General features: G+C 33.2%; 1 protein-coding gene across 11 annotated transcripts in view; it reads left to right on the forward strand.

Annotated features, from left to right (window-relative positions):
* The window catches only part of SP4 (Sp4 transcription factor), a 112,766-nt gene that overhangs the window by 76,614 nt on the left and 22,841 nt on the right, over positions 1–13,311 (forward strand). For 9 of the 11 annotated variants that reach the window (XR_008998509.1, XR_005023110.2, XM_057504578.1 and 6 more), the window contains one exon: positions 1,366–1,565. Coding sequence is in view for 9 of the 11 variants with exons in the window: in XM_057504578.1 (XP_057360561.1) it covers positions 1,366–1,565 (200 nt within the window). In the remaining 2 variants the exon portion in view is untranslated. Of the gene's footprint in view, positions 1–1,365; positions 1,566–8,902; positions 9,166–13,311 lie in introns of those variants that run through there. The other 2 variants (XM_057504577.1, XM_057504573.1) reach the window with 2 other exon arrangements.

The raw sequence follows: 13,311 nt of genomic DNA on the forward strand, positions 1-13,311 counted from the left end.
TAGTAATTGTCAACTGATTGCTCTATTATTTTCAACAAAGCCCTGAAGCATATATTGCTCCACAGACCGATCCAATCAGATTCCTGTTAAGAGCTAGATAATTCCTTCCTTCAGTTTTTTTCTGACTCCTCCCAGCTGCTGTTTCCTTCATACTCTCTGGGAACTTAGCCAGCCTACGGTTTAGCCCTTTTCTCCAGTGAATCTAAGTCTCCTCCTAATTGCCTTTTGCAACAGTCTCCACTGTTTTTAAGCGCACCCCTTAGGCTTGAACTTCTCTACACTTGGTTGCAAATGAAGTCATTGCCTTTGGGAAGAGATTTGGGGCTCTTTTTCTGTGTTGTGTGTGCTTTCCCATTGGCCAAAAACTCTGTGTCATGGCCCTTGAAGTGAGGGTTGGGTAGTGTGGCACATTTCTCTCTGAAGGACATCCCTTCTCTCAAAGCTGAGTACTTAGTAGCAGGAGGCAACAATAGCCTCAGGTTTACTTGGCTTGCCTCTCCTTGCTTGGAACCCCTGACGTATGCATCTCAAATGAGCTGTGTCAAGGGTGATCTGATCCCCAGTAATTTCATCATGCCCTAGCCAAGCTAGAGCTCATGTCTCAGGAATTGGGTTTGGGTGGAAGAAGGGAGTGCCTGTCAGCCATACTTGTCTGGAATTTAGCTTCAGCAACAGGTAGCTGGGGGTAGAATGAGAAATGATGGTGTTTTGCCCCTCCTGGAGGGATAACCCACCAACAGGAAGGTGGGAGGAGAGGGAGACCTCCTCTTGGCTACACCAGTCGGTAGTGTGTCGGTATCAAGGGGTAGGTGGAAGGGAGAGAGGGCTTAGGTCTTGATTTAGATACCACAGACTGTCACCATTCTTACCAAATTCGATTTGATTTTCTTGAACAAACATTTATTTGCTATGTGCTTTTAGGGTCATTTCCAGAGACTGAAGTGGTATTTGTTAGGTTTTTTTTTGTAATTTTCAGCAGTAAAGGGGAGTAGGTCCATGGAAGCCTTCAAGCTGTCTTGCTGTAAATGAAATTCTGTGTCTCATACTTTCAAATGGGGATTACCAACCTTTTGGTATTTTAGAGAAGAATTTTCAAATGTCTTGAAAATCGTCAAGAGATTTTTTTCCCAAACTACTAGGGAAGGAACATGATGTCCAAGGGAGGAGAAGAACTGTCTGAGATTAATGTGTTTTCATAGCAGTTTTGAGTTCATACTTACAGTTATACATACAGTTATAACATCATGATTTAAAAAACCCATTCAGAAAGCATCATTTAATAAACTTGATTCTCTTTTATTTTTCTTTAATTAGAAGATTGGTGTTTGGGAGTGTAATTGATGTTTATTTTTTTGTTTTTGTTAGAGGCAGTAATGAACCAGGAAAAAAGAAACAGCATATCTGTCATATTGAAGGATGTGGAAAAGTTTATGGCAAAACATCTCACCTGCGAGCACATCTTCGCTGGCATACTGGAGAAAGACCTTTTGTGTGCAACTGGATGTTTTGTGGCAAAAGATTCACAAGGAGTGATGAGCTTCAGAGACATAGAAGAACCCATACAGGTTAGTTGGTTTATTTTAGGACTTGTACTTTTTACTAATTTTTTCAGTGCTTAGATAAAAATTTTAGCAATAGTTTAAGTTATCAAATTGGAAATGTGCAAATGAATGCTTTCAAATGGGACAAATTAAAGAGAGGATTCGCTTTATCAATTAAATGGAGGATATTTAAGATCAAAATTCTTTGCCTCATTTCCAAGACATATTCTACTTTTTATGGGTTTTATCAGCATAAATACATAACCTGAAATTTATTTCATTTGCTTATCTTGTATTCTTAGCATGTTGAATTCACATATTATATTTTGTCAATATTCAAATAGTTAAAAGAATGTTTAATTATGATCCTTTTGGTGTCCTTTATTAGCTTTTTTTTTTTACAATCCAGAAAATTGGAGTATCAAGAGTAAGAAAACAAATACCCACCTAACTCTCACTCAGAACTGACAGCTGTTAATATATTATTTTTTAATAAACAAATCATATAAAGTTGACATCTTTGTCTTACTGCCTCTCAAAGAGAAGTTACCATTAAAGTGTAAGCTTTCAGTACAGTTTTAATACTCTTACATATATTGTTGATAGATATATATGTAAAAGTATTTTTTGTTATGAAATTTTACATAAATGATATATATTACAGCATAATTTCACTTATAATTATGTTTTAAGATCTTTCCGAGTTCATATATATGTACACATTGTAGATATGTGTGTATTTCTTTTAACTGTTATATAGTATTCTATCATATGACTCTACTAAACTTATATTAATCCATTTGCTATACTGTTCAGATTATTGCTAGGTTTTTGCTATCACAAACTTTGCTTCTGTAAACATACAGTGAACATGTATGAAAGGAAAAATCATTGGATCATAGAGAGTGTGGTGTGTGTTTGGTTTTGCTAGGTAACCACTCAAGAGTCTCTGAAAAGTGGCTGTTACCATCTTTTCACTAGCAATTATTGAGAGTTTCTGGTTTGCTCTGTGATGACCAATACTCCATAGTATCAGACTTTGAAGGCTTTTGTCCATCTAAAATAATTTCTCATTTTTTAATTAGCATTTTCCCTATTATCAGTGAGATTAAGCATTTTCTCATGTTTGTTTAATGGTAATTTATATTTCTTTTTCTGTGATGATTTCCTTGCTCATTTTTGGGGTTCTTGTTTTTCTTAATGATTTATATGTTACAGTTTCCCTGTATATTGCTAATCTTTTATTTTGTGCTATCTTTTGTAATATGGAGGTTTTGTATTTTCTTTCGCTTTCTTTTTTTAAATGAAATTCTCTCCCATCTGAAGATTCTAAAATTTTTAAAAATATTTTCTTCTAATGGCTTTAAAGTTTTGTTTTTGTTAGTTTGACCTTTTGTCAGTCTAGAATTGTTTTTTTAATCATGATGGGATGAAATGGGGATATATAATTGCATTTTTCTTCCATGTGGAAAGCTATTTCTTGAATAGCTCATTCTTTCTCCATTGATTTATGAGACTTCTCTCATATATTAAAAGCCCCTTTAAGAGTGGTTTAATTTGTGGATGCTCTTTGAAGCTTTTATCTGTCAGTTCCTATACCAATACTGTTTTAATTACCAGAGGTTTATATTAAGTCTTGATATTTGGTAGGGCAGTGTTCTTTTTTTGATTTGCGTGGAACGCCTGCCCTGTTTAGAATATGTCTGAAAAATATTCGAAACTCAGTATTTAATAAATAAATTAATAATTTGGATAAATTTCAACTTAGTCTTTAACTTTTTGCCAAGGTACATACATGTGGGACAAAAGGGGAAATAGAATTGACATTTACTGTCAGCTACCATAGATCAGATGTTTCAAATATATTGTCTTATTTGATTCTAACAATAGTAACACTCTGAGATAGAAATTAAATCCTTTTACAGATTAGAAAGTAGACTCAGAAAAAAAAGTTGTCTATTAAAACTCATAAGTAAAAAATTTAGTTTAATATGTACATAAATTAGAAATGAAGTTGAGTATTAGACTACTGGCTTCAATCCCTGAGTTAGCGTTATGCTAAAAAATAAAAGTTTTAAAATGTATCTGTATGGGACCACAATGGAGCTTCTAATGCCATTTTACCATTGAAACTGGCAAATATGTTGTGAGTATTCGTGTAACAATGTTGATTCCTAGTTTGAAAAAAACTTGTCAGCAAGAGAGGATGCAGTATTTTCACTGGATTAGCAGTGGGACAGGTTAGGCAAGCCAAGAAAAATGATTTCTTTGACTTGAAAAATGATTTCTTATGAAATCTCACATTGTGATTTCATAATTTATTTGAGAAAATATGAGTTTTAAAGCCTCTTAGTCACAGTCCATACTCACATAGGTAAACAAAATTAATTTATCCAAGGATTTATATATATACATACTTCAAAATGAAATATTAATGATTGGGAGCATATTTTCTTCTCTTTTAAAAAAAATCATCCATACCAATATTATCTGTTACTAGGTTGAATAATTCAGAATCACATATATAACTTCAAGCTTACTTTCAGTGTTTCAAATTTCTTGAATACATCATACACAAAATTGAAAAATGTTAAGCTTAAATGTCAGTATATTTATGTTACTTTTAAAGATTTAATGTAACTTTTAAGTGTTTATTAAAGTTGTTGAAAAGAATATGAAACCGTATCTACTGAAACAAATAAGTGTTGATCAAGCATTTAATGTGTTAAGTTGAAAGCCTTGGCCATCCATGGCAAGAACCGTGTTTATTTAATACCCAGCCACTACACTAAGCCAGAAACTCAGCATCTTATTATAAATGAGTAAATGAGTTGTTTTTATTCCGTGTTGAAAATACTGCAGAATTTTTGCTTTTGAAAAATAAAATAAAATCCAAGTGGAACATGTATATGGTGTTTAAAAATCAAATCATATAGAAGAGATTTCCATGTTAAGCACTGTTTTGTTCCGCCCCTTGTTTTACTTCCCAGAGAAAACCATATTTAATATTTTAACTATTCTTATGTTTTCTTCTCCCTAATATGCTAAATGCCATATAACTAAGTAATATGCTTATTATTGATACTTATTGATCTATCAATATTAGACACCATGTATTGATTTCTTACATTGAGAGTTAAGAATTTACCTCACTTTGCAATATCTGATGACTTGCAATTTTTAAAAACAAAAAACTGTTTGCAGACCAGATATTATCTCTTTTCTCATCACCCTGTGATGTGGATATTAGTTTTTCTGTCCTTTATTTCCAATCCTTTTCACCTTAACTTCTCTCATCTAAAATTTTACTCTTTTTCTCTCTTGGTGTTAAAATGCTTACATTGTGTTCAATAAGCACTTTCTCCTTTTTTTAATAGCTTAGTAACTGGTAAGTAATAATTACATTATGAATATATAATACACTGTGATTACATACCCTTTTCTGTGTTTTTGTTTTTTCTTGAAGTTTCTAATTGCTTTTTCCCAACCGCTTGTATTGGCTAACTTTATCACCTCCTTTGTTACTCAGGTTTTCAAGAATAGTATCAACTCCATCCAATTGCTTCTTATTCCTGGAGGAATCACAGTCTGATTCCTCTCTAGGGCTGCTGCACAGCAATAATCTTTAGACATCTCTCCCCAGCTCATTGGTTTAGATCCAGTGTTCTCCAGATCTCACATTTTCATTGTTCTTGGTTTACTTGGTTTCTGGAAAACATTCTGAAATGCTTCCTACAATAAAACATTGGGAAGTAAATTTGTTTGACAATGTTTTTATGTTGCTTTGCCACTTCACAGTTGTTTAAGCTAACACAGAATTCTAAATTGAAAATTATATTCACTGAAAGCATCAGTGGCACTGCTCTATTGCCTTCTTGCCTCTCTTTTACTAATAAGAAGTGCATTGTTTCTTGCTTTTTTATAGGTGACCTAATTTTGCCCCTTTAACTTTTAATAACTTATTTACTTACTTACTTATAATTTATGTTCTGAAATAATATGACAGAAGAATACAAAGATAGAACAGAAGGTTTTCATATACCCTTCTCCCAGCTTCGTCTAATACTAACCTTTTCCAAACTACAATAACTTATGAAATCTAGGAAATTAATATTGGTACAATATTATTAACTAAATTACAGACTTTTCCACAAATACTGTTCCAAGATTCAGTACAGAATACTACATTGCATTTGTTTGTTATAGCTCTTTGGTGTCCTGCAATCTTTAAAATTTTTTTATCTTTCCTTTACACTTACAAAGACTAGGTATTTGGTTAAATATCTCTCAATTTTGGGTTTGATATTTTCTCATAAGGTTGATGTTATGAATTATTATTGGGAAGACTATCAAAGACATCATTGCCTTTTGCATCACATCAGATCAGGTATCATGATGTTGATATGTCTTCTTATTGTTGATGCTGACCTTGGTGAATTGGTTAAGACAGTGTGTACCAGGTATCTCCACTGTGAAGTTATTTTTTTCTTTCTGTACTCTGTTTATTAGAAGCAAATCATTAAGTCCAGCCCATAGATAAAAAAGGGGAGGTACATTAAGCTCCACCTACTGGAGGGAGAAGTAGCAAAGAATTAGTGGACATAGATTGAAACAACCACAATAATTAGTAAATATTTTTGGGTGGGTGGGGTTCTTTGAGTCTATGCAAATATCCTGTTCTCTTTAAAGAAAATACTAACATTTCAGTTTTAGTATTCCTCATTGTTCCTTGCCTGCAGCAGTTACTGTGGCGTTCTAAAGGTCATTTTGTTATTTCCTGAATTGCTTGAACAGTTTTTAGTGATGATGCTCATGTAAGGAAGATTTATACCTTCTTCCCCAATTATTTGTTTATTCAGTCACTTATTTATATTAAATGTGGACTCATGAGTATTTTATTTTGGGGGTTATATTCAATATATTATTTTTTGCTCAAATTGTTCCATCTTTGCCCATTAGAAGTTATTTTATGTTGCCTCCTCCTCTGTTCTTTTGACATGTCCCATCCTGTTTTTTTTTAATTATAGGAGCTTCTTTTAATCTTTGATGTTATATTAATTTCATAAATATGTATGTAGGCATAGGTTTTCATTTATTTTGAGAACTGGTTAGATTCTTCAACTCTGGATCCTCCTCCACCTACTCCTCACCCCCTCTCTCATTCTCTTCTTTTTATTCTTTATTTTTGGACTGAAACCAGATGTAAGTTGGACTCTGTTGATTTTATTTTTTTAATCTTAAAGCTTTTCTCTTTTTTTTGTCTTTTTGTCTTTGTACTTTATTTTCTGTGAAATTCTTAACTTTTGTCTTCAAATATTCCTACTGAATTTTTTAATTTCCAAGGGATTTTTCTATATTGTTTCTTTTTTATTGCATCCTGTTGCTAGTGTGTAGATGCATGAGCTTGCTGAAAATCTGTATTTTCTGGCTAGAATTTTTTTAATACTTCTTTTTCCTCCAGGATCATTTTTTTTGTCTGTCTACTGCATTTTCTGATGTTGTAGTCTTCCCTGAACTTTGCAGTGATCCTTGGCTTTGTTCACATTAATAATGATAACTATTGAACATTTATAAGTGAAGGATTATAAAAGTTCTATGAAGTAGTAGCTTTCATTTTAGGCAACTGGGTAGAGACACTGTGTTACATTGGAAGATATCTAATTACCAAAATACAATAATACACAGTGGGACCACATTTAGAATACAGATCCTCATATGTTGTCACCTAGTTTTTGATATGTGGTTAGTAGTCCATGTATAGGCCTTAATTATATTGTTTTATATTTCATGCCTCCCCTCCCCCATTTTGAGTCTCAGACTTCTGCAGAGTTCTATGGAAAACAGATTGGCTCTCTTCTAGAATGTATCCTCTTCCTTGATAATCTCTATTCTAGTTTGCAGAAATTTGATACAATCAAACTTGTATAACAATGTATATATAACAAAAGTAAATTTTATAAGATTTTTTTTCCCCTCCTTTGTCTCCCAGCTTTGACCCTGTGGGCATTGAATAGAAGATGTAGGCAGCAAACATGGTGAGAAAAACCATGTATATTTAGCCAGAGAAACGAGGAAAGGGGAAAGGAGCTCCTATGCCTCAAAGCCCAGCCCTGTTTCTAGGTTGCACCACAATAGGGGCAGCATAGGCATCTAAAGCCTGAGAAAATCTACCTGGCCAGAGGAACTAGGAGACGGGCCCTTTGCTTTCTAGTGAATGTGAGGGGTATCACCATTATTTTTTTTCCCTTGCCATTTTACTCTGAAGGTGATGCCAGTAATGTGTATGTGCAGGATGGTTACAGGAAGGCTCAAGAATTCTGGCTTTCTGGCCAGAAGAACCAGGAAAGGGTATTGGAAAGCCTGAAGGAAATTTTGGGAGACATCTGTAAAAGGTCACTCTTAATTTTCTTTATAGAACAGAGTAAGTTCTGGTCTCACTCCTGAGCTGCACATGTATAGAACAGATTCAGAGAACCATGACAAAGGCCTTAAAAAACTGACTCTTATAAAGCACCACCTAATTCCCAATATGCTGAGCAGACCCAAACAGCATAACAAAGTCTTTGAAAGTGAATTAATATTGGAACTACTGTCCAGAGAAGGCAAAATAAAACTTTTAGTCTGAACTTAAGTGGGTTGATTGCCTGCTAAAACAAAAACTTAGCATTTTCTAGAGGATTTGTAATAGGACCCAGAATCACCACAACAGTAATATCCAAAATGTCCAAGATACAGTCCAAAATTATTCAATGTATTATGAACCAAGTAAAACTGTGTCAAGATGATCTACATGTTGGATTATCAGAGACTTGAAAGTAACTATTATAAACATGCTTGAAATAAGAAGAAAGGCAGTTTTCAGCAGCAAAATTGAAACTTTTAATGAAAGAACCAACTGGTAATTTTAGAACTGAAAAATGCAGTATTCAAAGTTAAAAGTTCACTAGATGAGCTCAATAGCAAATGAAGAGATAACAGAGAAGAGAGTCAGGAAGTTGAAGTCAGACATTATAGTCTGAAGAACAAAGAAGGAAAGGATTGGGGGGAAAATGAACTGGGCCTCAGAGACCTGTAGAACAGTAATAAAATTGTTGTCATTGAAGCTTCAGAAGGAGAGGAGGAAAAGATCAATGTAGAGAAATATTTAAAGAAATAATGACTAAGACTTCTGATATTAAGAGTAAATTAGATTTAAGAAGCTCCTTGAATCCCAAACAGGAACTGATGGAAAACCAGGACCAGATATATCATAATCTTCTCAGGAATTGAAGGGAAAGAAAGCATCTTGAAAGGAGCCAGAAAAGAAATGACACATTACATATAGAGGAATAAAAATTAAAATGATGAATGTTTCTGTTCAGAAACCGTGGAGACCAGAAAAAGAAAAGGATTGTCAACTCAGTGTTTTATATCTAATGAAAATATCTTCAATAACAAAGACAAAAAAAACAATAAGGATTTTAAGAAGAAAAAAATAAATACTAAGAGAATTTGTTGCCATGAGCTCTGCTCCAAAGAAAGGCAAAAGGACTTCTTCAGGCTGAAAGGAAATGATACCGGAGGGAAATTTGGCATTTAATAAGGAAGAACAAAAGAAACGGTAAATACCTTGGTAGATATAGCTATTATTCCTGTGCTTAAATTTTTAGAAATATGTTTGTTTAAAGTAAAAATTTAACACTGATGGATTTTTTTTATTTGGTAAATATTTTTATATGGTAAATATAACAGTAGGGAACTAACAAAACCTATTCAATTGAAAAGCTTCTTTGTTTTACTGTGAAAATATAGAAATTGCCATGTATGTTGTGAAAATTTAGATAGTGTATATTGTAATCCCTATATCAACTACTAAAAACAGAGATTCAGGCAAAGTGGGAATAAATTAAAATAGACTACTAAACAGTATTCAAATAATCCAAAAGAAAGGAGGAAAGGGGAACCGAAAGATGAAAAAACAGAGGGCAGAGATCAAAAACAGACAACAAAATGATAGATTTAAATCTAATTAAATCAGTGATTACATTTAATATAAATGATCTAAACATAGCAATTAGAAGATATTGTCAAATTGCATTTAAAAATTCCTAGTTATATACTGTCTACTAAAAACCCACTTTAAAATATAATCATATGGATAAATTAAAAAGGGTAGAAAAAATAGTACTTTCAAAGACTAATCAAAAGAAAGCTTAAATTGGTATATTAATAGCAGGCAAAATAGACTTAATAAAACAAAATTACTAAATATAGCTGGACATTCCATAATAATGAATAGGTCACTTTACATGAAGACATAACAGTTCTAATTGTAATATGGACCTAACAACACAGCTCCAAAATATATGAAGCAGAAACTGAAAGGAAAAATAGACTAATCCCTAATTACTCTTGTAGAATTGATACCCTTTTCTTAGATACCCTTTTCTTAATTGATAGAACAAGTAGGTGGAAAATCAGAAAGTATATAGAACATTTTCTGTCCACTTGCCCTGACATTTATAGAGTACTCTAGCCATTTGTGACATAACACATATTTTATTGAAGAGCATATGGAACATTCATAAAGATGGACCATATATTCAGAACCATGAGATATACCCTAAGAATAAAAATCATATAAAATGTATTTTCAGATCATAATGGAATTAAACAAGAAGTCAATAACAAAATATCTAGGAAATCTCCAAATATTTGGAAATTAACACATTTCTGAATAAACTTTGGATCAAGAGGGAATGTCTTTATTTACAAACAACCTGATTTTCTATTTAGAAAAATGCATGGCATCTACAAAAAAGCTATTAAGACTATAAGTGAATTTGGCAAAAGTACAAGATAGAAGGTGAATGAATATACATAGTAAATTGTATTTCTAAATACTAGCAATGAACAACTGGATATGTAGTTTCAGAGTGTTATTTAAAATAGAATAGAAAGAGTGAAACACTGTGCTATAAATCTAACAAAACATATACAAGATAGGTATGCTGAAAATTAAATGACGAAAGGAATTGAAGATGGCCTACATTCATGAGGAGACAGAGACTTATCAGTGGATTTGGTGGCCCAATATTGTTTTGGTATCAGTTCTCTCAAGTATATATATAGATTCAATGCAATCCTTTTAAAGAACCTAGCAGCATTTTATAGATAATAGCAGACTGATTCTAAAATTTATATGAAAGGCAAAATAATTAAGAGTGGCCAAAACAATTTTAAAAGAAATACAAAGCTCACTGATTCAACTACATGATTTCAAGTTTTCCTATAAAGCTACAGTAATCAACACTGTGATTATTTTTGGTGAAATACAAACCTATTTTTGGTGAAAAATAAAACAGAATAGAGTCCAGAAACTGACTTACAATGCAAAAACAATTAGTGGAGAAAGGGTAGTCTCAATAAATGGTGTGGAAGAATTTGACAGCCACAGGCAAAAAAATAAAAAACTTTGACCTACATACCTTGTATCTTTTATAAAAACTAACTCAAAATCATTCAGACCTAAATCTAAAACCTGAATCTTTAAAAACTTTTTGAATAAAAGATAGAACAAAATCTTGGTGATCTTGCATTAGGCTTGATTTTTTAATATAATATGAAAAGCACAATCCATACTAAAAGAATCGTGATAAGTTAGACTTCATAAAAACTAAAAAGTGTTGCTCTCTGAAAGATCCTGTTAAGAGAATGAGAACACAAGATAATATATATAGAATTCTCAAAACTCTCCAATAGGTAAACAAACAGCCTAAATATAAAAAACCAGCAAAGGATTGGGACACTTCATTAAAGAGGATGTACATGTGACAAGCACATGAAAAGATGTCCAACATCATCTATTATTTGGGAAATGCAAATTAAAATCACAATTAAGTATCAATATACACCTATTAGAATGGCTAAAATTAAAAGCAAGAACACACAAAATCACAATTAAATATCAATATACACCTATTAGAATGGCTAAAATTAAAAGCAAGAACACCAAAGTCTTAATAATTAGAAGTAATGATGAGAATGCAGAACTGGAACTCTGATATAGTGTTGGTAGGAATGCAAAATGGCATAGAACCTTTGGAAAACATTTTGGAATTTTCCTAGTAAAGTTAAACATACACTTAACATATGACCTAACAATCTGCTTCTTGAGTATTCACCCCACAGAAATATATACTGTTCACACAAAAAGCTCTGAATATTTATAGCAGATTTATATCATCACCCCAAATTTGAAACAACCCAAATGTCCTTCAATTGATTAATGGGCAAAAAATTGTGGTACATTCTTGGGGGAGGTTATCAAGAGAATGTGGCTGCTGGTTGACCTGTAAGCTGGACTTGGGCAGCCAGAGGCTCCTCATCCCCCCTTCCCCTGTCCTTGAAGTATATATTCTGTTCACTGTTCTCACAGTGGGAACTGTTTCAAGGACATAGCCTTGCGAGACTGTGGTGGTGCTGAGACTATCTGGGTGGTATATGTGACTGAATCCACTTAAGGCCTCTATAAACTTTTAAGATTTGATGGGTGGGTGGACATAGAAATCTAGTGGTCTTGGAGCCACCCAAGACAAGCCCTGTTAAGTTCTCTTCCTTATTAAAAACTCACCTACCAATCTGGAATGGGCTGCCTCCTAATTTGCTCTGTGCCTGCCCTTTGTATATAGGGCCAATTTGCAAACCAGTGTGTGTCCATACAGTGGAATACTAGTCCCCAATGTGGAGGAATGAATTATAAATACACATAACTACATAGATGAAATTCAGATACATTATGCTAAGTGAAATGTGCCTGCATCAAAGGGCTACCCATTGTATGATTCCATTTATATTATGTTACTGAAAAAACTATAGAGACAGAGCAGATAAGTGTTTTCTAGGCATAAGGGAGGAGGGAAAATTTTGACTGTAACGAAGAATTGTGAAAGAATTTTTGAAAGTGGTAACTATTTTTAGTTTGGTGATGGCTTGCATGACAAAGCATTTGTGAAAACTCATAGAACTATATACTAAAAGAGTGAATTTCACTGTTTATAAATTAAAACTAACTTTTTAAAAGTGAGGCAGGCTTTGTTTCTCAAACATTTGAGAAATTGCAGTGTTAAAAAAGGAAGATTTTCTAATTTTCATTTAAGAATCTAAAACAGTTTTTTCTCTGGTATCAATGTGTATGTCTCAGTATCATGGAAATTACTCCTAACTCTACCAAGGATACTAGGGTTTAAAGCCAGAGGAACTCCTAAGAATGATTTTGTGCAACCCTGTCTATTTATAAATAAGAACTAAACTGAAGTCTTAAGAAGTTGATTGACTTCTTTTTTTAATTTTTTAATTTTTTATATTTTGGTGTCATTAATGTACAATTACATGAACAACATTATGGTTGCTAGACTCCCCCCATTATCAAGACCCCACCATATATACCCCATTACAGTCATTGTTCATCAGCATAGTAAGATGCTATACAATCACTACTTCTCTTCTTTGTGCTATACTGCTTTCCTCGTGCCACCCCCCTACACTGTGTGTGCTAATTGTAATGCCCCTTTTTCCCCTTATCCCTCCCTTCCCACCCACCTTCCTCAGTCCCTCTCCCTTTGGTAACTGTTAGTCCATTCTTGGGTTCTGTGAGTCTGCTGCTCTTTTGTTCCTTCAGTTTTTGCTTTGTTCTTATACTCCACAGATGAGTGAAATCATTAGATACTAGTCTTTCTCTGCCTGGTTTATTTCACTGAGCATAATACTCTCTAGCTCCATCCATGTTATT

Source organism: Manis pentadactyla, chromosome 7 (genome assembly GCF_030020395.1).
Source record: "Manis pentadactyla isolate mManPen7 chromosome 7, mManPen7.hap1, whole genome shotgun sequence".
NCBI lineage: Eukaryota > Metazoa > Chordata > Mammalia > Pholidota > Manidae > Manis > Manis pentadactyla.